The 25,469-nt window shown below is 37.0% G+C and overlaps 1 protein-coding gene across 8 annotated transcripts in view; it reads right to left on the reverse strand.

The window, feature by feature from the left end:
• Positions 1–25,469, reverse strand: part of USP45 (ubiquitin specific peptidase 45) — a gene marked incomplete at its 3' end in the record, with an annotated part of 68,640 nt that overhangs the window by 34,534 nt on the left and 8,637 nt on the right. For 7 of the 8 annotated variants that reach the window (XM_081250431.1, XM_081250429.1, XM_081250432.1 and 4 more), the window contains exons 2-7: positions 25,283–25,392; positions 21,714–21,886; positions 20,360–20,463; positions 16,416–16,516; positions 5,147–5,286; positions 4,658–4,753 (exon numbers count right to left, since the gene is read on the reverse strand). In XM_081250431.1, the coding sequence (XP_081106557.1) occupies positions 4,658–4,753; positions 5,147–5,286; positions 16,416–16,516; positions 20,360–20,463; positions 21,714–21,886; positions 25,283–25,382 (714 nt within the window). In that variant the 5' untranslated portion in view covers positions 25,383–25,392. The remainder of the gene's footprint in view (positions 1–4,657; positions 4,754–5,146; positions 5,287–16,415; positions 16,517–20,359; positions 20,464–21,713; positions 21,887–25,282; positions 25,393–25,469) is intronic. The other variant, XM_081250433.1, reaches the window with a different exon arrangement.

The raw sequence follows: 25,469 nt of genomic DNA on the forward strand, positions 1-25,469 counted from the left end.
GTGAAAATTCATCCACTCTATATTTATGATGTACACTCCTCTGTGTGAATACTTTAATAAAAAGTTTTTTAAAAGTAAGCACACTGCTGCCCAGAGATAAACCCACGCACATATGGTCACCTTATTTTTGGTAAAGGAGGCAAGAATATACAGTGGAGAAAAGACAGCCTCTTCAATAAGTGGTTCTGGGAAAACTGGACAGCTACATGTAAAAGAATGAAATTAGGGGCTTCCCTGGTGGCGCAGTGGTTAAGAATCTGCCTGCCAATGCAGGGGACATGGGTTCGAGCCCTGGTCTGGGAAGATCCCACATGCCGCGGAGCAACTAAGCCCGTGCGCCACAACTACTGAGTCTGTGCATCTGGAGCCTGCGCTCCGCAACAGGAGAGGCCGCGACAGTGAGAGGCCCGCGCACCGCGATGAAGAGTGGCCCCCGCTCGCCGCAACTAGAGAAAGCCCTCGCACAGAAACGAAGACCCAACACAGCCATAAATAAATAAATAAATAAATAATAAATTTATAAAAAAAAAAAGAAGAATGAAATTAGAACGCTCCCTAACACCATACACAAAATTAAACTCAAAATGGATTAAAGACCTAAATGTAAGGCCAGACACTATAAAACTCTTAGAGGAAAACATAGGCAGAACACTCTATGACATAAATGAGAACAAGATCCTTTTTGACCCACCTCCTCGAGAAATGGAAATAAAGACAAAAATAAAATGGGACCTAATGAAACTTAAAAGCTTTTGCACAGCAAAGGAAACCATAAACAAGACGAAAAGACAACCCTTAGAATGGGAGAAAATATTTGCAAATGAAGCAACTAACAGAGGATTAATCTCCAAAATTTACAAGCAGCTCAATATCAAAAAAACAAACAACCCAATCAAAAAATGGGCAGAAGACCTAAACAGACATTTTTCCAAAGAAGATATACAGATTGCCAACAAACACATGAAAGGATACTCAACATCACTAATCAGAGAAATGCAAATCAAAACTGCAAGGAGGTATCACCTCACACTGGTCAGGATGGCCATCATCAAAAAATCTACAAACAATAAATGCTGGAGAGGGTGTGGAGAAAAAGGAACCCTCTTGCATTGTTGGTGGGAATGTAAATTGACATGGCCACTATGGAGAACAGTACGGAAGCTCCTTAAAAAACTAAAATTAGAACTACCATATGACCCAGCAATCCCACTACTGGACATATTCCCTGAGGAAACCATAATTCAAAAAGATACATGTACCACAATGTTCATTGCAGCACTATTTACAATAGCCAGGACATGGAAGCAACCTAAGTGTCCATCGACAGATGAATGGATAAAGAAGATGTGGCACATATATACAATGGAATATTACTCAGCCATAAAAGAAATGAAATTGAGCTATTTGTAGTGAGGTGGATGGACCTAGAGTCTGTCATACAGAGTGAAGTAAGTCAGAAAGAGAAAAACAAACACCATATGCTAACACATATATATGGAATGTAAAAAAAAAAAAAAGTTTCTGATGAACCTAGGGACAGGACAGGAATAAAGACGCAGATGTAGAGAATGGACTTGAGCACACGGGGAGGAGGAAGGGTAAGCTGGGACGAAGTGAGAGAGTGGCACTGACATATACACACTACCAAATGTAAAATAGATAGCTAGTGGGAAGCAGCCACATAGCACAGGGAGATCAGCTCGGTGCTTTGTGACCACCTAGAGGGGTGGGGTAGGGAGGGTGAGAGGGAGGCGCAAGAGGGAGGGGATATGGGGATATGTGTATACATATAGTTGATTCACTTTGTTATACAGCAGAAACTAACACAACATTGTTAAGCAATTATACTCAAATAAAGATGTTAAAAAAAAAAGTAAGCACACTGCTGATATTCATATAAATATTAACAAATTGAATCCAGCAACATAGAAGAAGAAGAATATATCATAACTAACAGGGATTTGTCCCAGGAATACAAGATAGGTTTAACATTTGAAAATCAATCAATGTAATTTACATTAACAGAGAATAAAGAAGAAAAACTACATGATAATCTCAGTAGATGCTGGAAAAGCACTTGACAAAATTCAACATCCATTCATGATGAAATGCTCAGAAAACTAGGAATAGAAGGGAATGTCCTCAACCTTATAAAGAACACCTGTGAAAAACCTACAGTTAAGTTCATTCTTTCTTTCTTGGTGCAGTGTCTAGTCTTAAATCCTCTTCTTATTTTTTAAAATTGAAGTATATTGGTGTACAATATTATATAAGTTACAGGTATACAATATTATTATTCATAATTTTTAAAAGTTATACACCATTTATAGTTATTATAAAATATTGGCTATATTCCCTGTGTTGTACAATATAACTTGTAGCTTATTTTGTACCTACTCTTTTCTTTTTTTTTTTGGCCTCACCATGCAGGATCTTAGTTACCCAACCAAGGATAAAACCCATGCCCCCTGCATTGGGAGTGCAGAGTTTTAACCACTGGACAGCCAGGGAAGTCCCTGTACCTACTCTTTATAACGAAGGACTGAGTGTTTTTCCCCTAATTTTGGGATTAAAGCAAGGATGTCTGCTCTCATCACTTCTATTCAACATGTTACTGGTGGCTCGAGCCAGCACAATAAAGTAAGGAAAAGAAAGAAAAGGCATACAGATTACGAAGGACCAAATAAAACTGGTGACTGAAAGAGTAGTGATCTACACTGATAGTCCCACAACCCAGGTCCACTGTATGCCCGACAAAACTAAGACCTAAGATTGAAAATTTCCCTCTTAGAATTACACAAACTTACAGTGATCAGCTATAATATGATTGCCATATATAGTAATTTCACAGCTCCACATGTGAAATACTTAAACCTAACATCCAGTCACAGTTAATAAGAAATCTTTTCAAATGACTACCATTAACTTCCATTTAGTAAAGTAGTCTTCACTATCTCACTACAGTCTAGAAGAGGGCACTGGGCTCTAACGTAAAAATTTTAAGAGGCTGAACGGGCAATGAGTTTACAGACTGCCTTTTTAACAAAAAAATACAACAATATTGCCTTTAAAAATTGCCTCCTTGGAAGAAAAATCTAAGATTACTACACTGGGCTAAGAACTTTTAGAATTCCTCTTTCTTAAGTATTTCAAAAGCCAGATCATGAGCTATACATTCACTCTCTGTTCCTCTAAAACACACACACACAAATCAATTGCTAACTGAAATCATAACTATTAGTGTAAATGCCCTCCAGCCCAAGACCACCAGGAACACATCTGTAGTTGAACAAGGTGGGTTTATTACTTGTTCCACTGAGGGAGAACACACACAATGGGGAACCATGGAGTGTCTCTCAGAGGGTATTTAAAAGAACTGATGTAGGGCTCCCCTGGTGGCGCAGTGGTTGAGAGTCCGCCTGCCGATGCAGGGGACACGGGTTCGTGCCCCGCTCCGGGAAGATCCCACATGCTGCGGAGCAGTTGGGCCCATGAGCCATGGCCGCTGAGCCTGCGCATCCGGAGCCTGTGCTCTGCAACGGGAGAGGCCACAACAATGAGAGGCCCGCGTACCGCAAAGAAGAAGAAAAAGAAAAAAAGAACTGATGTAGAATTTGGGCTTTAGTTGGGTGATTTAGGGAAGAAGTTAATCTAAGGAAGCAGAGGTCTGCTCTCAATTGGATGCTGTCAGAAAGTGAGGGTATTTCTACAATTGGGTATCACAATAAAAGGAGGCTAGAATGAGGATAAAGCTGTAACTAGTTTAAAAAAAAAGTCGCGTTGACTCATTTAGGCCAAAAGAGGGCGTCTGGGATTTTCTAAGTGGTGGAGTTTGTGTTCAGAGAAAATTATGAAGTGGCCTTGCTCTGTCGCATTGTAACAGGCTTGGAGTAACCTAGCTCGAGTCTGGTATTCTGTGAGACTGTTTGAATAACATGGCCTAACTGTGGGTGTCAGGCTAGCTTCTGAATGTCAAAGGCTGCCTTTTTCCCCTTTCTCATTAGTTTAAAAACCCAATATCAAATTAGGCTCCAAAACACCTTTAGATGGTCACTATTAAAATTAAATCTACCTTTAAAGAACAAAAATGCTGTATTTAAGTAGTTGTCACCAGTAACTACAAAACAGGAATCCTAGACACTTCATTCAACAAAGGCAAAACCATTTGTCTTTTCTAGTATGTCTGTTTGAAAGCTGCCTCAACATTTTTTGTGCTGTCTGACCCATGATATGTTTGAACTATAACATACCTTAAAGCTATGACTTTAGAAATTTTTTGTTTGTTTTTTGTGGGCCTCTCACTGTTGTGGCCTCTCCTGTTGTGGAGCACAGGCTCCGGAGGCGCAGGCTCAGCGGCCATGGCTCACGGGCCCAGCCGCTCCGCGGCATGTGGGATCTTCCCAGACCGGGGCACGAACCCGCGTCCCCTGAATCGGCAGGCAGACTCTCAACCACTGCGCCACCAGGGAAGCCCTAGAAGTTTTAAATCTTATCGTTTATTTTCACAAAATGCTTTTGAATTATTTTTTCAAATTCTCTGACTACCATCTCAATTGATAGTTGTGAGAAATAAGAAAGATAGGTTTTGGCAACAGGTTTTGGCAACATCACTGACTTATCTAAACAGAGCTATTATCCAGCTAATTATACTTCTCACCAGCGGAGAGTCTGAGGAAGGAACAATCTTGAGTTTTGTACCATGTTCTTGGATCTCATTCATCAGTTCAGTAAGAATGTAAGACTGTGCCAAATTCTGAAAGAAAACAAAAGCAACATCTTCTGATTCAGTTATAATATGCCTCTGATTTTACAGAATAAATACTCTCCCAAAGCTTCAAATATCATCTGGCCTAGCAAAAATATTTTTAAGTTTTAGAAAATTTAATTGAATGCATTTAACATTTAATAAATGTCACTATTACTGACAGAGCCATGGTGAAATACAGAGATCTTTCAGAAGCACTGTGGAAAAAGGTGTATGTATGTGTATGACAATGGCTAAAGATAGCCTAACCAATCAAAAAGAAAACAGACAGACTTCTAGACGAACATTTAGCAGTCATGTGACAGTCCACAGGTGTGCCAATAAACACAAATTAATTAATATAAACTTTTACATTTTACAAAGCTTTCTCATGGCTCTTACCTGCATGACTGCATTAAAAAAGCAAGTATTTCCTAAATTGGTAATTCCTTTTACAGATGTTACACTGCTGTCTTTTCTTCCCTTTTTATCACCTGTTTCACATTTTTCTTCATAAAGTTTTATGATTCTAGAAAATGCATCTAAGTTAGAGAAAACATAATGGACACGAGATTTAAAATTAAATACATATCATTTGACATAATTTAAATGTATTATTTAAAATTAAATAAGATTTTCCTCTGAATCAATGTTCCTGAAGGGCAAGAATACAAATGCAAATAAGTATCTCCTGTTTTGTATCCTACTGCTAAAGCAGTTAATTTTAATTCATCTTAATATACACATCGTACCTCAGACCACATTGTAGAATAAATTCCAGATGAATTTTAAAATAAAATATTTTAAAGTGAAGTTAAAAAAAAAAAAAGTAGGAAAGACCAGATCTTGGTTTCTAAACACCATTCCCACTAAAAGGAATGAAGACCCCTTGAAGGAAAGGCTGATTCTAAACCTGGGGCAGCAAAAGAGGCAAATGAGCCTATAACATTTTCGTTATGCCAGAAAATAAGGAAGTGCTCAAAAAAAAAAAAAAAAAAAAGGTACGTCAAAACACACAGGCGTCATTTTAAACAGGTTCCCAGTGGTCCAATCTGGAACAATTTGAATATCAAAATAAAGAAGGGTACTGATAAATTACTATTCACTGAACAAAATGAGAATGAGTCTGACCTGACAATAAATGAGGATGAAAGAAAAAACTTTTCCTTACAAGAGAATGCCAACTAATAAAATGAAGATCTTCCCAGACCAGGGCTCGAACCCGTGTCCCCTGCATTGGCAGGTGGATTCTTAACCACTGCGCCACCAGGGAAGCCCTCATACGGTTTTCATAAGGATTAAATGAGCTAAATTTTTTTAAATTAATTAATTAATTTATTTTTTAAATTTTTGGCTGCATTGGGTCTTCGTTGCTGCATGTGGGCTTTCTCTAGTTGCGGCGAGCAGGGGCTACTCTTCGCTGCAGTGCGTGGGCTTATTGCGGTGGCTTCTCTTCTTGCGGAGCATGGGCTCTAGGTGCACAGGCTTCAGTAGTTTTGGCACGTGGGCTCAGTAGTTGTGGCTTGCAGGCTCTAGAGCACAGGCTAAGTAGTTGTGGTGCACGGGCTTAGCTGCTCTGAGGCATGTGGGATCTTCCCAGACCAGGGCTCAAACCTGTGTCCGCTGCATTGTCAAGTGGATTCTTTTTTTTTTTTTTTTTTTTTTTGCGGTACGCGGGCCTCTCACTGCTGTGGCCTCTCCCGTTGCGGAGCACAGGCTCCGGGCGCACAGGCTCAGCGGCCATGGCTCACGGGCCTAGCCGCTCCACGGCATGTGGGATATTCCCGGACCGGGGCACGAACCTGTGTCCCCTGCATCGGCAGGCGGACTCAACCACTGCACCACCAGGGAAGCCCGGCAGGTGGATTCTTAACCACTGTGCCACCAGGGAAGCCCCAAATGAGTTAAATTTGCTTTGCAAAGCACCTGGAATGCTAAGCACTATTTAAGAGTGTGAAAAACAGCCCAGAGAGGCCCCCGAAACTGTTATTTGTGCCAAAATCCGTATCTTCATGAACTATCCATCCTTTGTGTCCCCTGTTTATCTGCTCTCACTTTTCTCTCTTTAATCATTTCCTATATTTTCTGGGGGTGTTCCCCTCAAGTTTATCTCATTTCTAACTGGATTTTCTGAATTGCTAATATGAGTTTTGCCTTTTACATTGACTTTGTGGTTTTCATGATCCTGGCTTTTCTTTCTGACACGTGGAAACCTCTCATTGAGAGAAATAAATTGGTGGTTTCTCAGATGTTTCTTTCATTAAGCAAATCTATTACAAGGAAAAAAATTTTCTTTCAACTCTTAACTTTTATCCTGTGATGCAATATTTTATCATAAACTCTATCACCTGTTTTTCCCCTTTATTCCTGTTTGTTTATTCTTTAAACATTATTGGTTGTTACTGGATATCTGTTGTCTAGATAATGAAGAGCTGTTTTTAACGCCCAACCCTAGAATTCTGAGTTAACATAGAAAAGAACTAGCAAAATAGATGTCTTCTCCTGTCCTCCAGATATTAAAATAAGTGATAAAAATTAAACCCCATTACAGAGCTTGGGGACAAAGGCTGGTACAATCAATGGAGAAGGTCACTGAGGTGCAGAGTCCAGGCACAGAAAAAAGGAAAAGCAGGAAAAGGCCAGACAGTATTCAAACCTACAAGGGAATGTAAAAGCAAATGAAAAAAGCCAGCCAGTGCGTAAGAAGCACTACACAAACAAGAGGAAGCCCCATACAGATCCTGGCTGAGTCTGCAAACAAGAGCAGTCCACCTCTTAATTATATCTGAGATTCTAACTAAAGCCCAGAATTAGCCGGTTTCAGGCTCACATTATAGCTGTTGCCACTAGATGGTTTCACAGTGATTTTTAAGAGATTTAAGATGAAAGAGTAATTAAATCCAAGCAGTGCTCCATCTTTTGGGGCAAGACTGTTACTCTGATTTTATGTTAACAAAACTCAGTTTCCAACAGGTTAAGTGATTTGCCCCAAGTTGTAATAATAATCTTTTGATTATAAATCCACTGTCATTTTGCCAGGTAATTTCTCTTCAGTGATTTATGCACAATGAGAAGAATTACAAAAACTAGCAGGAAAGATTCTTACAGATTTGAGTATATGCAACCACAAACAAATATGCCTTCTCAAAAGTATTTCCTTTCGTTAACATCCTTAATAAATGTTGCCATAATATTTTTTAGCTTATTAATATGAAAACAGAGTGGTTGGGGAAAATAAACTATATAGATTATATTAACTATAAATATATAATAGATATCCTAAATATATATTTATTATTTACTTGGAAAAATACTTCCAGAAATAAATTATATTTTAGTCTTACAAGACCAAATAGCATTTTTAAACCATAACATGCAAATGATTTATGTATCTGTGTACCACATTTACTCATCGGTTTTCAAAACATCTGGGATAGCATCCTAAAGTAAACAATGTTCATAAGACCATCTGGTCAAAACTGCAGGCAAAAAAAAGCATAAGCATATGGAAAAACAGATTTTACCCTTCCCTTCAGCAGTAAGGGATGACAAATGTCAAACCTAGATATATCCACGCTTCACTGTGCGATGCTTTTCAGCACCACCTGGCTCTCCATGCATATAGCCACCAAATATGGACAGCACTGCCAGAAAGAACATATCCACGGGGCAATGGCAATAAAAATAGTTTATTTCATGGTTAAATAGCCACTTCACACAAGTGGCAAGAGTCTGTTTGTTGACTTTTACATGTATTAAGTCTGTGAGAATATGCTCAAAATTAATTATGCTATTAGACTTGAATATTAAATAGATCAGATAATATAACTAGAAAATAGAATGACATTTTCTAAGAACTATTTATATGTATCTTAAAGTGCAAGTTTTTCATTTTATTAATACTAAGTAGCATGTTTATAAAATGTAACAACTCAAATAAAATTGACTTATCCAATGTCCACTGTGTACCAGGTACTATATGAACCACTATCTGTAATTATTTATAATTAATTGCCTATGATTTATGACTAGAGTGTAAGGACATATAGTGAACAGCATAGAGATATTAAGCCTTAAATTCATGATAACACCTTGGTAAAACTTTAAGAAACTAAGTATTTATGTACATTTGCTCACTAAGAAACTGTCAGCTGAGAGTTTAAGATTCTAGTTTAAAACAAGCATGTTTGAATCAGTCTCTCAATTACCTGACCTACAAACAGGTATGTGTTTTAATAAAATGCAATTTGTTACTTCCAATGAAGAATAATTATTGATCATTTTGTCTCTAGAGACAACAAAGCTTTCTCAATATGGCAGTGATTTTAGATCACAGTCACTTTAAGAACTCTTCCTTTACAAACACAGTATGAATGCACTAAGGACTGAACTTCAAGATGTTTTGAAGTGTGATATAATTAAAAGGACAAAGCTGCTACAGCAATAACAAAAAAGATAAACTATACAAAATTTTGATCACTTGTTTTGTTTTCCTCAAGTTTTACCTGAACCCATGAAATGCCTGTAATTAAAAAAGAATCTTCACAGAATTTCGGGGTTGGAAGGTTATTAATAATATATATCACATATATAAATATTATATATGTAAGATATATTTATAATAAAATATATAAATATATATATCATTATCTCACCTTACTTATCTCCTTTATATTACCAACACTGTCATCAGGTATTGCACTTATGTAATAAAATAACATAGACCCCAGAATGCAAAGAACATTAAGAGGAAACTTCAGGCGTTCTAGATAAATTTTTTTATAGGTCTTTTATATCTCTGTCATTTACCTTTAAGCCTATAATCTGAGTACTCAAAGAGTAGCTGGTTAATTGAGCAGACCTTATAAGACAGAAAACTGGCTGAAGCACCAGCAAAGCCAAAATAAAGAGGAAAAAACCACTGTTTCCACACTTGGCTAAGACTAAGGCTATTTAATATCTAAAAAGTAACCTTAAGTACCTCAACTTTTTCTACCATAAAAATGACTCCAGGGCTTCCCTGGTGGCGCAGTGGTTGAGAGTCCGCCTGCCGATGCAGGGGACACGGGTTCGTGCCCCGGTCCGGGAAGATCCCACATGCCACGGAGAGGCTAGGCCCGTGAGCCATGGCCGCTGAGCCTGCGCGTCCGGAGCCTGTGCTCCGCAACGGGAGAGGCCACAGCGGTGAGAGGCCCGTGTACCGCAAAAAAAAAAAAACGACTCCAACACAAAGATCCTCTAATTATTTTTTTAAACCAAGTTTAAAGATATTAAGTTATAAATTTAAAAAAACCCTGAATGTACCAGGAAACTGTGGGTGAATATCTTTATAAACGTGGAGTACAAAAGACTTTCAAAGCATGACCCCAAAGGCTAAAAAACCATTACAGAAAAGACTGATGGACTTGGCAACAATGACACTAAAAACTTCATTACTGCCCCCCAAAACCAAACCAAAAAACCTAAAAACTATAAACAAAGTTAAACATGGAAAAACAAGTATTCTTGTCAACTATACCCTCTGCATAATCTTTCTGGAGGGCAGCTAAACAACAGTAATCAAAATTTAAGATGTGTTTATAAATTGGCCAGGAATTCCAAAAAATTTAACCTACAGAAACAGAAGAGTAAGTACACAGAGATGCAGCTTTGCTCATCTTGGAGAAAACTGAAAACAACCAATAGTGGATTTGTTGCCGAGTAATATTAAATGTCTCTCTTTTCTCAAAGGTATAAATATTTGTGAATTGCCTTGGTTAAACCAGAAACGGAACACTGGTGCATCCCAAGTTTCTCATAGGCACGGGGAAAGCAAACTTATTTTGCAGTTTGCTTATTTAAAGAAAAAGTCTGAGAGCATCATCTCCTCTGATAACTTTCCCCACTGTAAAGATGATGATCAAACGAAGGCACACAGCCATTTGCAGGGAGTAGATTTAAACCCAGGTAGTCTGGGTTCAGAATCCACACACTTAACCATTAGGATCTGCTATCTGTCTGTATAACGGTGGATGGTAAGGTTGATAAGTGTGACAAGTTAAGACACTAATGAAATGCTAGTAGTGATATGAAAGACCACTTCTTTTAAGCAAAGGCTGGATGTAATCAATTGCTGGATGTCTTTGGTGTGTGGATTTACAGTTTTATTAAAGTTTATAGTAGCCCTTCTCAAAGGGTTCCTCAAAAAAAATTAAGCCTTAATGCCATAGGTACCCACTGTATCCAATTAACTTCTCCCTATATATATCCACAAGTTAGTGCCATTTTGGGGAGAACTGAGAAAACAGTCATCCAAGTAACTCTGTGTTCTGTAGTTCGGATGAGGAACCACAGATATACACCCCTACAGGTAAAACAAATTGTTTTTGAAGTGTTCAACAATTTTTGTCCCTAACCCCTTTTCATATATGGAAATAACTATTTTTAGTACTTATTTATGAAAATGCACATTTCTTAGGCATATGGGCTGTCACTTTATAGTAGAACAAAATGTATTACTTTATAAAGAAAAGTCAAAGTATTACATTACAAATTGTTACTGTAAAAGGGTACAATATTATTTATTCTCAGATACATTATTTCAGATCCCAAATGTGCCATACTTTCTTATTTCAGAAAGATAGAGCATGGGCTTCCCTGGTGGCGCAGTGGTTGACAGTCCGCCTGCCGACGCAGGGCACGTGGGTTCGTGCCCTGGTCCAGGAAGATCCCACATGCCGCGGAGCGGCTGGGACCGTGACCCATGGCCGCTGAGCCTGAGCGTCCGGAGCCTGTGCTCTGCAATGGAAGAGGCCATAGCAGTGAGAGGCCCGCGTGCCGCAAAAAAAAAAAAAAAAAAAAAAAAAGATAGTGCAGGGCTTCCCTGGTGGCACAGTGGTTGAGAGTCTGCCTGCCAATGCAGGGAACGCGGGCTCATGCCCCGGTCCGGGAAGATGCCACATGCCGCAGAGCGGCTAGGCCCGCGAGCCATGGCCACTGAGCCTGCGCGTCCAGAGCCTGTGCTCCGCAACAGGAGAGGCCACAACAGTGAGAGGCCCGTGTACCGTAAAAAAAAAAAAAAAAAAAAAAAAAGATACAGCAAACTTAATAAAACCAAAAGAACCAACATAACATGTCTTTTTATACCAAGAGCATAAGCTTAATGAATTTAACAGAATATAATATTTTATGCTCTCTTTAAGTTCTTTGAAATTGGCATCCCACCAGTATTAAAATTATGGGCCAAATTTATTGGTTTAGAAAAGAATGTGGGATCATCTATCATCTGTCTAGTTCACACATAGCAAACCAATATTCAATGATATAATTTCAACAGGAATTCCCATATTCTATAAGTGTTTGTAGAACACTTACATGACATTTGCTAGACTACCAAAGTGAGAAATAAGCCCTTCAGAGAATATTGGCCCACTTTTAACAATACATATTTCTGGGTGGGTCTCACAAGAAAGTTTTCTTGCCCTTTTTCAATCTTGTGTTATATGACCTTTTCATTATATGGGGATTTTATTTGTTGTTTTTAGTTTTCTTATATATGTTTGAGGGGGAGAGTGTGGAGAGATTATTTTTTTTAAAGCAAATCCTAGCATCAGATGTGGCATCTACACAGCTGTAAGCATTCTTCTGGGAACCAGCACTGGGATTCCCTCAACTGTTTAATGCAATTACCTAAACCAGTCATGTAGTATTAATGTAATTTGCCCATTTCTACAGCTGAAAAGAAGTTTAATCTTTAAAGAGTAAAAAGGAAAAACTTGCTATCCCACTACTTGTCTACTTTGGAACCAAATAAGAATTACCTCATATGTTTGTTCTCAAAATTCCACTAACTCCTAGTTAACCATTAGCCTTAGAAATCTTTATTTGGTCATATAATAAATTGATATTGACATATGAATGGGAAGGTATACATATTAAGGCATTCCTGTGTATCTCCATAGTACAGTAAGTGATCTTTCTAAAGTACAAAACTGATCATCCACTTCTCCTCTTAGAACCTATAAGTGGCTCTTCGTTGCCTCCAGGATAAACTCTAAACTTACAAGGCCCTTCAATAGCTGTTTCTACTTACCTCCAGAGTCTCACCTCTCACCACCGCCCCCATCATCACAAAACTCAACCCTGCAGCTCTGTACAATCCCCTGAACGTATCAGGCTCCCTCATCAATGAGCTATCTCCTCTGCCTGGAGCACACACCCCTTCCCTCTCTGCCTACCTAACATCTAGCTATCCTTCAGATTCCAGCTTAGAAATCTCTTCCTCTCAATAAAGCTTTCCTGAATCCTCTAGTCCAGATTAGATACTACTCCAAAGTGCTCTCACAGTCCCCTGTTCTTGCTCCTCACAGCACTATTTAAACAGCAATTATAATTGTGATTTGTCAATAGCCCTCACTAACCAAAAGATCAATAATGGCAGGAACTGAGAAATAGATCTGTCTCATTCACCACAGTATCTCCAATATCTTGCACAGTGTCTGGCACAAGGTAGAAACTCAAGTATATTAATAGACTGAATGAATAAATAAAATAATTTGATAATATTCAGGGGTGTTTTGGTGAAAATGCAAAGCGTATCTACTTCCTCAGTAAAAACTGCTCACGTGCTAGTTCAGTTCAATTCAGCAGTATTTACTACCTAGTCATATGAGAATCAAAAAGAATATAAGCCAGGGTACAATCCTCAAGGCAGGTACAGTTTTATAAACAAGACACAGATACATATGAAAGCTGAACACCACAAAATCAAGTGTTAAGATTCTAAAGTATGCTACATAGAAGAAGAGATAAAACAAAGGACTGGGAATGTGTCACTGAAGTAGGATCTGAGCTGAGCCTTAGGGCAAGAAAGACTGAAGACAGAAATTATAAAGACAGAAATGTGCTAGTTTAGCAGTTCTCAAATTGTATCTGAAGACAAGCCCCCCCTTTTGGGTGTCCTTAAGCTCCAAGGTATTTTCATAATAAGCCCAAGATGTTATTTGGTTTTCTTACTTTCATTCATTCTCAATTATACAATGCAGTTTTACAGAGGCTACAGGCCATGTGATATCAGAACAGACTGAATGCAGAAGTAGATATGAGCTGTTTCTATTAAGCCAGACATTCAAGAGATTTGGAAAAGTGTAAAACAATGCCACTCATTAGGTTTGTGTTGTTTTGGAAACTGTTATCTTTTCTAAATATATGTTATTTGTGTTAACATGTAATGGTATTACAGCTATTTTTCAGTAAATTAATAAATATTCTAATTTTTTAGATTTAATTTCTAATATGATAAATATTAATAGATATACCCTACCTAACCAAAGCTCTTTAAGTCCTCAATAATTTTTTAAGAGTCTAAAGGGCTACTGGGAACAAAAGTTGAGATTCACTGAGCAGAGAAGCTGAATTAGATGTAACAGACGTGAAATTAGCCCAGGCATCGTATAACTTAAAAACTTGTTTAAGGTACAGGTACAGGCCTTCCTCTCAGTAGTTATTTTTACTTAATGCAAAATATAAAAAGGCTCCATTTAAATCACTCTCATCCTGCCATTTGAACACAATATATACAGTTTCATAGTCTTTTTGAATTACCATATACAGACATTTTTACATTTATACAATCTTCACGATTATCATTTAAAATAGCTACATAATCATATCCAGCATTCTTACAAACCTCAATAGCAACTTTCATATTTGATTTGTAAAGTATCTTATAAAAATATTACTATCCCAAAAAACTTACTTCTAAAATACCAAGGGATATTATTTATGGAATTCCTTACAGTATCCTTCATAACCTGCCCACATACATCTTAACTTTACCACATTCTGCTTTCTCCCAGCAAACCACACTCCACCCATATTGGCCTTTCTTGATCACTATGACCATGAGATTATTACTTATCACTGCAATCTGTTCTTTTCCTTTGTAGCACTTATCACAAGTTACATACGTGTTATGTTTGTCTGTCTCTCCCACTATGCTCTAAACTTCATGAGGGCAACATAAAAACTATTTTTGTTTTACCACTGCAAATCAAATAAAGCATAAAGCATGGCATGTGGTAGGCACTTAGTATTTTTGAATGAAGAAACTCCTTCCCTATATATTCGTAATTTATATTAATGTGTATTATATACTGCTTATATGTTAGACAACAAAGTACAATATATAATACGTTACTATTGTATAATAAAGGATTTGGCTGCCTTTTGTCCCAGGTTCCTGAGAAGCCCCCTCTAAATCCTTGGATTTCCAGAGTGACAGGAGTGTCTGTTTTACTCCTGGTGGGCCCCTCAGACCACGCTTGATAGTTTATGTTAACAAAGTATTTTTTTATTCATTGTGGGACCTTAGACAATGTATGTTAATGAGATGACTCAGGATGGGAGCCAGCCATGCCAGGAAGACCAAACGTGTGATTAGAGGGTTGGGATCCTGGACACTGAGTTACATCATGTGGCCAATGATTCAATCAGCCATGCCTATGCAATGAAACCCTAATAAAAACGCTAGACACCAAAACTCCAGTGAGCTTCCCTGGTTAACAACAGTCTGTGTGTATTGTTACACATCAATGTGCTGAGAAGGTGATGCATCCTGACCCCACAGGAAGAAGACAGAAAAGTTTCATGTTTGGTACCTTCTCAGACCTCACCTTACATGTCTTTTCTTTTGGCCGATCCTGATTTCTCTTTCTTTTTGTTGTTGTTGCTATAATGGAACTGGAATTGTAAGTATAGCACTTTCCAGTGTTTTCTGAGTCATTCTAGCAAATTATTGAATTAAGAGGACAGTGGGAACTCCTGTAGCCAGTTGGTCGGAAATGCGGGGGGGTTCCTGAGAACCCCTAGCTTGAGAATGGTGTCTGAAGTGAGGGCAATCTTTTGGGGGGACTGAACGCTTAATCTGCAAGGTTAGCCTAATTCCAGGTAGTTAGTGTCAGAACAGTATTCCAATGATGTAACAAATAACAGACATCATTTCATAAATGTGTCAGGGACTATGCAAGTATTTTCACACACATTATTTCTAAATCTTTAGAAAACATACCTAAGCTTCACAACATTCTCATTTGATAGAATTATTGTACTAATGTTTTACATAAGGAAACTAAGGAGTCAAAGTCACACAGACAGTAGGTAATTTAGGTGGAACCTAAATTCAAATTCAGCATTGTTTGATTCAAAAGCCCACAATCCAGTCACTATCCTCTCCAGCTTCTCATTATTAGTTATTTAGTTATCATTATTAGTTATCATTATTAGTAAATACAACACAAGATAACATCACAAAACTGCTACCTAAGAATTCATGGCACTCGTACTGAGAGGTCACAGTAAAATCCAAAGTACTCTTTATGAATTTATTATCTCTTTATAAGAATTATAAAATATCATACTTTAGGGGCTTCCCTGGTGGCGCAGTGGTTGAGAGTCCGCCTGCCGATGCAGGGGACACGGGTTCATGCCCCGGTCTAGGAAGGTCCCACATGCCGCGGAGCAGCTGGGCCCGTGAGCCATGGCCGCTGAGCCTGCACGGCCGGAGCCTGTGCTCCGCAACGGGAGAGGCCACAACAGTGAGAGGCCCACGTACCACAAAAAAAAATTTAAAAATTAAAAAAAAAAAAAAATCACACTTTAATACAAATTTCTTTAGCAACTGCTGTTAACTTACTTGTTTGTGTTTTAGAAACATGTTTCTGGAGAAAATCAACTATCTGAGCCAAAACCTTCTTATTACAATGTGTTGATAATTTTTCATCGCACTCATAACACCTGAAAAATATAAAATGTAAGCAAATATTATGAAAGCATCTTCAATAATTTTGCACATCAGGTAATAAAGTTGGTATTTATCCACTTTTGTCTTTAAGTCATGGGGTAAGGGAGATACATAGGGTGAGGCAAGAGAAATGAGGTAAATAAGTCTACAGAAATAAGCAGGGGACAGTTCATACAGAGCCTTAGCATTCAAGTTAGAGTTTTGGTAGTTTATCCTAAGTGTAACGGAGTGCCATGAGAGGCTTATAAGCAGGCGAGTGATAAGATCCAATTTACATTTTGAAAGCATCACTCTGACTAATGTCAGATTCGATGGCATCAGGAATAGAGAGAGATCAGGGCAGATGCAGTGGATCTGAAGAGAAATGAACAGACATATATTTTCAGGTAGAAGCAGTTAATGAATTGGATATTAAAGGTAAGGAAGAGGAAAGGGAGAAGCTGATGTGGGTATATCAGTGATTCTCAAACAGGAGCAGTTTCGTCCCCCAGGGGACATTTGGCAGAGTTGGGAAACATTTTTGGTTGTCACAACTGGGAAAGCTGCTACTGGCACCCAGTGGTTAGAGGCCAGAGCTAATCCTGTCCCCTCACAGGACAGTCCCCCTCACAACAAAGAATTATCAACCCAAATGACAACAGTATTGAGACTGAGAAATCCTGGTCTAGATGAAACAAGATATCCTGTGAGCAGACAGTGTTTAAAGCTGGGTGGTGAATATAGAGGAATTCATTATACCATATGTTTATATTTGTTAAAAGGTTGAAAAATAAAATAAGATAAAAAGGGGAAGAAAACAACTGCCAGGCTCCTGGCTTGAATACTTAAGTGATTGAGGTTTCCACTTACAGAGACAGGGAAGACTGGATGAGGTGTTTTATTTTGTTTGGAGTTTATTTGTGAAGAGGGGGTTAGAGCAGAGATTTTGAAAAGTACATTCCTTTTCAGAAAACTACCCTCCACTAAGTTTCCTCATTAGTGCATATAGTTAATAAAGGTTTCTTCTATCTATTCTCATCTTAATGAGATCCAATGAGAACAGTGTTTGACCATATTGAAAGTGTTTTATAAATGTAATGCATTATACCAACATGACCTTACATATTCACAATCTTCTTGCTTATAACTATTAGTGGTCCTGGAATCAATGGCTGTAAACTAGGTTTGGGTCCCTTTTCTAAACAGCGCTCAAAATTCAAATGGTTACTGAGTGTTCACTCTATCACTTTGCACACAGAAATACACAGACAAACAGATAAATCTGTGAAGGAATCGAGTCACAAAAAACATTCCCAAAGCAACCTTTCCAATGGATCATGATGGAATTTAAGCAATTACAGTTATCAAGCTTCCATTATAATAGATGTTCAATATTTTGTGATGTAATGATTGGCAAAAATAATAAAAATATAATTGCTCATTTGAAAAATATTGAAATGTCAAATTTTTACTGAGATTAAGACTTAATTTTTACTTGTTATTAAATATATTGTAACTTTAAGAGTACAAAAAAAAGTAAATAAAAACTGCACAATGTCAGCGAATTTGGAGAAAAGAGGAGAGCTCAAGGTCATTTAATTCTACCTGTTTCCATTAGAAATAACCAAAATAATAATTGAGCACTTACTATGTGCCATGCACTGTTCTAAGAACTTTACATGCATTTTCTGGTTTAATTCCTCACAACAATCAGAAAAGTATTATCATTTTAAAATAAATAGCTTTATAGAAGTGTAATATTTTCTTTTTAAGGGTGGGAAACAGACACAGGGATCACAAATCAGTAATAGAATAAGAGTACAAGGGAAATATTAAACCTTTCAACAAACTTTTGAATGATTTAAAAGCACACATTTACATATTATCTCTAAGTGTTAAATCAGTGCCTCTAAACCCTGGTTAGGCATAAGAATCACCTATGGAACTTAAAAATACAGAAGCCCTGATTTAATAGAGGACCACTGGTACCTATGGGTTTTTCAAATTCCACCTGTGTGATTCTGATGTGAAGTCAGAGGTAAGAAGCAGCTGTACTATTATACTAATAATTATCTGTTTAAGCAGCATTAAATCCACTATCCAGCAACACTTTGCTAGTTGTGATTAAATTATTAAATCTACAATATTCCTTTCTTTTTTTCAGGTTTTTCCTCTAGTTCCAGCTGGCCTTCTTTAATCCAGATTAGTGAAGTTTTCTACTGATATTGTTAAACTTTTTAAGATTTAAGAATTAGATGGGAAAAAGAAAATAGTCACAACCTTTAAATTTCTATAAATGCATGTGACAAACCTGAATTTCTTTCTTTGAAAGAGAAGTAATTCTATGGATCCCCAAACGTGACTTAAAATTATTTTCAGTATAATATAAATCTCACAAATCCATCTCACAAAACTCAATAAATTCACCATCCTTGTAACTCTATATAACTATAAAAGCAAAATTACAATTAAATATAAAATAAAATTTTAAAAACAATTAAATTAAAACAACCCTAATTGATTATGCTAGGTAAGGCTTTTTTGCTGAAATTAAATCATGATTCATACCATAATTGGGGTCCTAAGAGCTACAACAGACGTTCCAATTCAGATTCACTTGAGATGAACCTATTTTACCAGGTGCCACTCAATTCTCCCACCATCTTTTTCTACTTCAGTGGTCCTCAAACTATGGTCCCAGGCCAGCAGCACTGGCAACACGTGGGAACTTGTTAGAAATCCAATTTCTCAGGCCCTACCCCAGAACTAGTAAATCAGAATCTCTAAGCCTGAGACCCAGCAAGCTATTCCAGCAAGCCTCCCAGTGATTCTGATACACCCTATCGTTGCAGACCACTGCTCTATTCAGACTACAGAGAAATGTTTATTGAGCCGCCACACTGTGGGATCATACCCCTCTCCCTTGGCTCCAATGCTTCATTTACATATTAAGTTCTAGCAATTCTTTCCTCATTCACCCCAATTTTATTACTTCCAATAACAAAAACACAAATGCAGCAGGCATCCAACCCTGTGGCTGAATTAAATTATAGGATGATGGTCTCTCCTACAAACCAAAATATCCTTATATTAATTTTAGAACCCTGAAATGAAGCACAAAGTTAAAATATTTTTGTCTTAAAACTTGAAAACTCCTGAAAATTCATCTGAATAACCCTAGGAGTCTATAAATTCATGAGAAAAATTTTGCTGTAAAATATAGGAAAAGCTTTTCAATACAGTGTCCAGTTAAACCACTGAAGCAGTGTGGTATGCTGGTAAGGGACTAAAGAATCAAAAGACTTGTTTTAGTGCCTGGATCTTTACTTTGTAACCACAAAAAGGTAAATAAATGATACTCAGTGTCCTAACACATAAAATGAGGGAACTGGACTTAGTTCCCAACCAGGGTTAAGTAGTAGAATCCCCTGAGAAGTTTTTACAAACTATCTATCCCAACCAGGGTTAAGTAGTAGAATCCCCTGAGAAGTTTTTACAAACTCTCTATGCCTAGGCTTTCCTTGTCCCCTGCAGAGAATGGCCAACCAGCTTGACTGCTTGAAGTACCTTCCTCCGCTAGAACCCTGACATTCTAATTTAGCAAGTTCGTTACCAAAAAGTCAACTAGCAACAATTTTCTTTATTGTACAAAGAAAGTGTTAAAAAAAACTACAGGGATGACTAAATTTTTTACTTAAATTTTATATTCATGGATAATGTTAATTTTCTTAAATGATTCCATAGGTTGTGTTTAGGCTAAAAAGTATAAGCTGGTATATCATCTTTAAATATCGTACCTTATAAAACTCAAAGACAGTTTTTATAGTGAACACAAGTACTAACGAAATCTAACTTACCAAATGATCCATGTGCTCAGACTAATTATAATACAGTGAAACTCTGCTCTCCAACTCGTGAAGTGCTTCAATGAATGCTGGCTTTCTGAGTTTTTACCACATCCCTAAAGATGAACAGAACACTCTTTGTATGATTTACATACAAGTTTATTTAAAATTAATCAAAACTTAAATCATACTCAAACACACTAAAAGTTTTGTTTTGTTTTTGGTTTCAAGCAGGAGGGAAAAGTTTCAGAAAATAGGATTCTCATTAAATTCAATTTCTTGCAAAGAGCCTAACTTGCTTCTGTTACACTGTAAAACAGTCATGAGCCAAGTTAATTTCCATACCATTTAAAAGTGTCCACGCTCTCTGTCTGATGCATGGTGGGACACTGAGCATCCTCACAGGCCAGTAGTGCCCCTCCCCTATACACACATTTCCTAATACCCTACATACCTCCACCCAACTCCACGGAAAACTAGTGAGACTCAGACCAATCACAGTAACTTCCATCACCAGGTAAGTAAAGAAATGAGATTCAATTCCAGTCAATGTCCCATGAGGGGCAGTCTAATGGATGTTTCTGGAAAAGTTTTACGTATTTTAAAAAAGAACACAGGGAAGGGATGTACTTTTTGCCCTCTTTCTGGCCTTTGGGGATTGCTGTGTGATACACAGTGCATGAAACATCTTTTACCATCCTGAAACCATGAAACTGAGGATGGCACAGCAGAAAAATGGAAGAAATCTCAGTTTTTAATGTTCTTTCCACTGAAGCAACTAACTTTAAGTGGCCCTACTTCTGGCTTTCTATGTGAGATAATAAAGATGCCTCTTATTCTAAAATATATATATATACTTTTAATTTTATTTAAAAATTCCTTTATTAAAGCTATCAGTAGGTTCTAAAACATTGTAAAGCAACTATACTCCAATTAAAAAAACAGATACCAATAGCTTCTAAACTCTTAAGGGAAATTACTTTGCAAAAAAAAAAAAAAAGAAAGAAAAGATAGAATAATCACTTTTCATAGAGAAAAAAATGAATCCAAAAGGATTTTTTAAAAACCCAAAAACTTGGATCCATTTCCTAAGTAAATACAAATAGGTAAAGGCAGGGCCACATATGAGAACTACTGCAAGTGGGCTGGATTCCCTTTCGAAGTATTTATAAACTACACATGATTAATTTCTGAACATACATACATTTTACTTTACCTTAAACATTTCTAAGCTCGGCCTTGGAGAGTTCTATCTAAACACAGAATAAATTAATCTTAAGTTCTAAGCATTACCAACAGTCAGAGCTCACAGTAAGATTTAAGGAAAATATTCAAGACAAACTCACATAAAAGAGACTTTTCTCACCTGAAAACCACACTTGAGGCACAACCAAATATCAGAAGGAAGTACTGGCTGTCCATCATAGAATTTTCTTTCTTTTAAACATTCCAAGCAAACTGACCACAGATTCTCAACTATTGCTTTTTTCACATGATTCACACTGATAGCATGACTTACATGTTGGCAAGTGAAACCTACTGAATAAGACAAAACATTTGAACATTTTCCTTGCTAAACCAAAGTGATACCATTAGCAAGCAAAAGTCAACAATATTAAAATCCTATAACTAAAAAGCACAGACATTCAAAAAACAAAATAACTTAGAAGGATACATACTGCATGATTCCATTTACAAAACATTTGTGAAATAACAAAATTATAGAGTTGGAGAACAGATTAGCAGTTGCCAGGGGCTTTAGATGGGGAGCAGTGGTGTGGCTATAAATAACTAGCACTCAAGGTGGTGAAACTGTAATCAAGTATCTTGACTGGTGGTTATAGAAAGCTACACATGTAATTAAACTGCCTACACATATACACACACACAAGTGCACGTATATCTGGTGAAACCTGAATAAGCTCTAAGGATTGTACCGATGTCAGTTTCCTGGTTTTGATACTGTGCTACAGAAATACAAGATGTTACAACAGGAGAGACTGGATGAAGGTTGAATGGGACCTCCTTGTATACATGTTGTATCTTCCTGTAAATCTAAAATTAATTCAAAAATTAAAAGTTTAATAAATAAGAAGATTATTTATTGAGCAGCTACTATGTATCAAGCATTTTGAATGTATTTTCTTTCACTAGGATACACAAGTAAAACCTTCCCATGGGCTAGCTCTGCTATGATACTATTTTCACCATTGTTGCGAGAAAGAAAAGAGAAGAACAAAGGCATAATTTGCAGGAACAAGAATTCTCAGAATTCTCCTTAATGACTATTCCCAAATAACAAATGATTTTGCATGGTCCTTCATTATCCTTTATAACAGAGTCTTACTGTGTGCACTGTGTGGAGACAAATGGCCAAAATGAGCAAATATGTTTTCAATTTATCAAATAACCATATTCTTCTCTCAAGGGCTCAATAACACTTCCATTCCTCCCAAATACCCGAACACTTCAATTTCTAACCCTCAAATATCCCAAACACCAAATCTACAGCTATCTGCCAAAACCAAACAACAAAAGCAGAGACTGAATACCTTGAAGAGGGAAACAAAAGGAGTATGTACATTTCAACTTTCTCCACTTCCCTTTCTGAACGCAAAGCATTCCTTTTCACCTACTGGTTAACTAGGGACTAAGCATTAGTTCCACTTCATTCTTAAGATAAAGAATGTGATTCCTGACAAATTACTTACAATAAATAGTTTCAACAAAAATAATATGTAAATCGATAAAAGATTAAAACTTCTAATTTTATACCAAGAGTAAGTTATAAGAATAGACATAAAAGGAGTAATTCTGAAGTCCTATGTTTGAAAAGCAAGGATGCATGCCATTAAAGAAAGGGCTGTTCAGGGCAAGACCAACAAAAATGACCACACAAGTACAGGACCTAGAAATGGTTTACCAAATGTCATTGCTTTGAGTTTTTATAATTTAAAATTCTAAGGGAAAAATCATTCCACACACCTTCTATATCATCTCTGGCGTGGGATAAGCATTCTCTGATTCTACAATTCAGACTTATGAAACTGAAACTGTTAATGAATTCAGAGATAAGTGAATTCAAGATAAAAAAGCTTCTAGGCCCCTAAATTAAATCTATTAGCTTTTAAATATCTCAACCATATATACTTCATATAAGTAAATTAAAAAGTCTGAGGTTTTCCTACAAAAGCTAACCAGCGTTTAAACAGCATTCACTATCTTTTGTGGGGGAAAAATGTGAAAAATATCCTTCTACTTTAATAAGTAAATTTCCTCAGTTTTCTGCAATTCATTTAATCATATAATTGTCTAAATTTCATTTGGCAAATAGGTCCTCTAGAGATTCCTAAATAAAAATATAAAAATGTATGAAAGTCTAGAGTTGTTTCACATTAACAAATCAAAAACAATAATCAAAATCTCCATATTTTTTACCTTAAATATTAATAAAAATTTTACAAGGAGTCTTCCAGTTTGCAAATGGTGGCATAAAATTAACACTTCCCCTTTCTCCTCCCCAAAACTATCCAAGGGCAAAAAGAACAGAAAACAAAAATACAGAGTTCATTTTAAGAGAAACCAGGAGACAGCTGAAGCCCCAAGTCACAAATTAAGTGGAAAGCCTCCCACCTCAAAGCAGCAGAGATCAAACAGGGGTGCGCACAGAAGGAAGCAGAGAGGACACTGCAGCAGTAGATTTCACAGAGAACAAGGCATGCTTTGCAGACATAGAACAAAACCTAAATCTCTGTGCTGCAAAAACAGTGGCAGGAGCACCCCTATATCCAATATTGTTTTGAGAAGAACCGAAAGAAGGGGATTTCTCATTCACTAAGTGGAAAGAAAAAAGCAAGCCATAACTGCAGGGAACAGCCTTATCTCTATGGCAGTTGGAAAGAAGAGATCATTTGGATTCTGGAAAAAAAAACCCAGGGCTGCATAATCCTGGTGGCTGGAAAGAAGTAAAGCCTATATGAGCTCAAATCCAACAGTTAGGTCTCAACAGAGCTCTGGCCCTCCTTCTTACACAAATATTCTAAAACGAACTAGCCCAAGAAAAGCAACCCTACATCAAAGAAAATCAAAGCCACAAATTCTATCCTAAGATAATATAAGAAAAAGGAAGGAAGGAAAAGGAAAAATGGCAGAGCAATCGCTGCCATGCAGTAAAAACACAAGAAAGAAGCAAACACTTTAGGCTCAGGTAGCAGAGCAATAGGAAGTGACTAGCAGAGTTTAGGATAAATAAATAAATAAATAAATAAATAAAACCACAAAAACGAATGCAAAATTAAAAAGAGTGTAAGGTGAAAGCAACACTGCTGAACACACAGTAAAAAATAAAAACGAAAACAGCACGCAAAGCGAAAAGGAAATAGGAGTTTTAGAGGATTTGAGAAAAAATGATAACTATGGAAGATAGGCAAAAGAGAGTTAACATAAGAATAATAAGAATCCCTGAAGAAACCTTATTAACAGAATAGAACAAATATTTAAAGACATAATTCAGACTTGCTTCAATACAGCAATCTATCCTGAAACATTATCCAAGTTAAAAAACACTTAAAAATGGAAATAATATATTAAAAACCTCTTTTTTAATGGAGAACTGAACTGGTAAGTCAGTAAGGAAAATCCTCAGAAGCTAAAACCCAAAACATGAGGCTGAAAAGAAAAGCAAGCCAGGAAGCTAGCAGTTCCCCAGGGTCACCTCACTGGCTTGAGGGCTTGGTTTTCACAGCCAGGAGAAACAAACAACAACAACAAGATGCCAATTCTGAGTCAAATATAAAATAAACAAAATCTCAATAAAAATGCCCACAGGATCTAGACAAGCTGATTTTAAAGTTCATGCAGAAAATGGTCATTAAAAACATATATTATTATTTCTCTTCTGCAACACTATTCAGGACGCCAGACATGATAATTTACCAGCAATGTCATCTGAAGAGTCTTCATCATGAGGTATGGTAGGCCTTTTACTTCTTTTGGCTTTCTCAGGTAAAGCTTTGGATGGCTCTTTCACCCGCATCTGTTACTTACTGAAAAGGTTGGGGGTAAAAATACACATTAATCCTCAAAATTAAAACTTTATGTATTTTACTTAACGCATATTAAA

This window comes from Mesoplodon bidens (assembly GCF_964165515.1).
Source record: "Mesoplodon bidens genome assembly, chromosome: 12".
Classification (NCBI taxonomy): Eukaryota; Metazoa; Chordata; class Mammalia; order Artiodactyla; family Ziphiidae; genus Mesoplodon; species Mesoplodon bidens.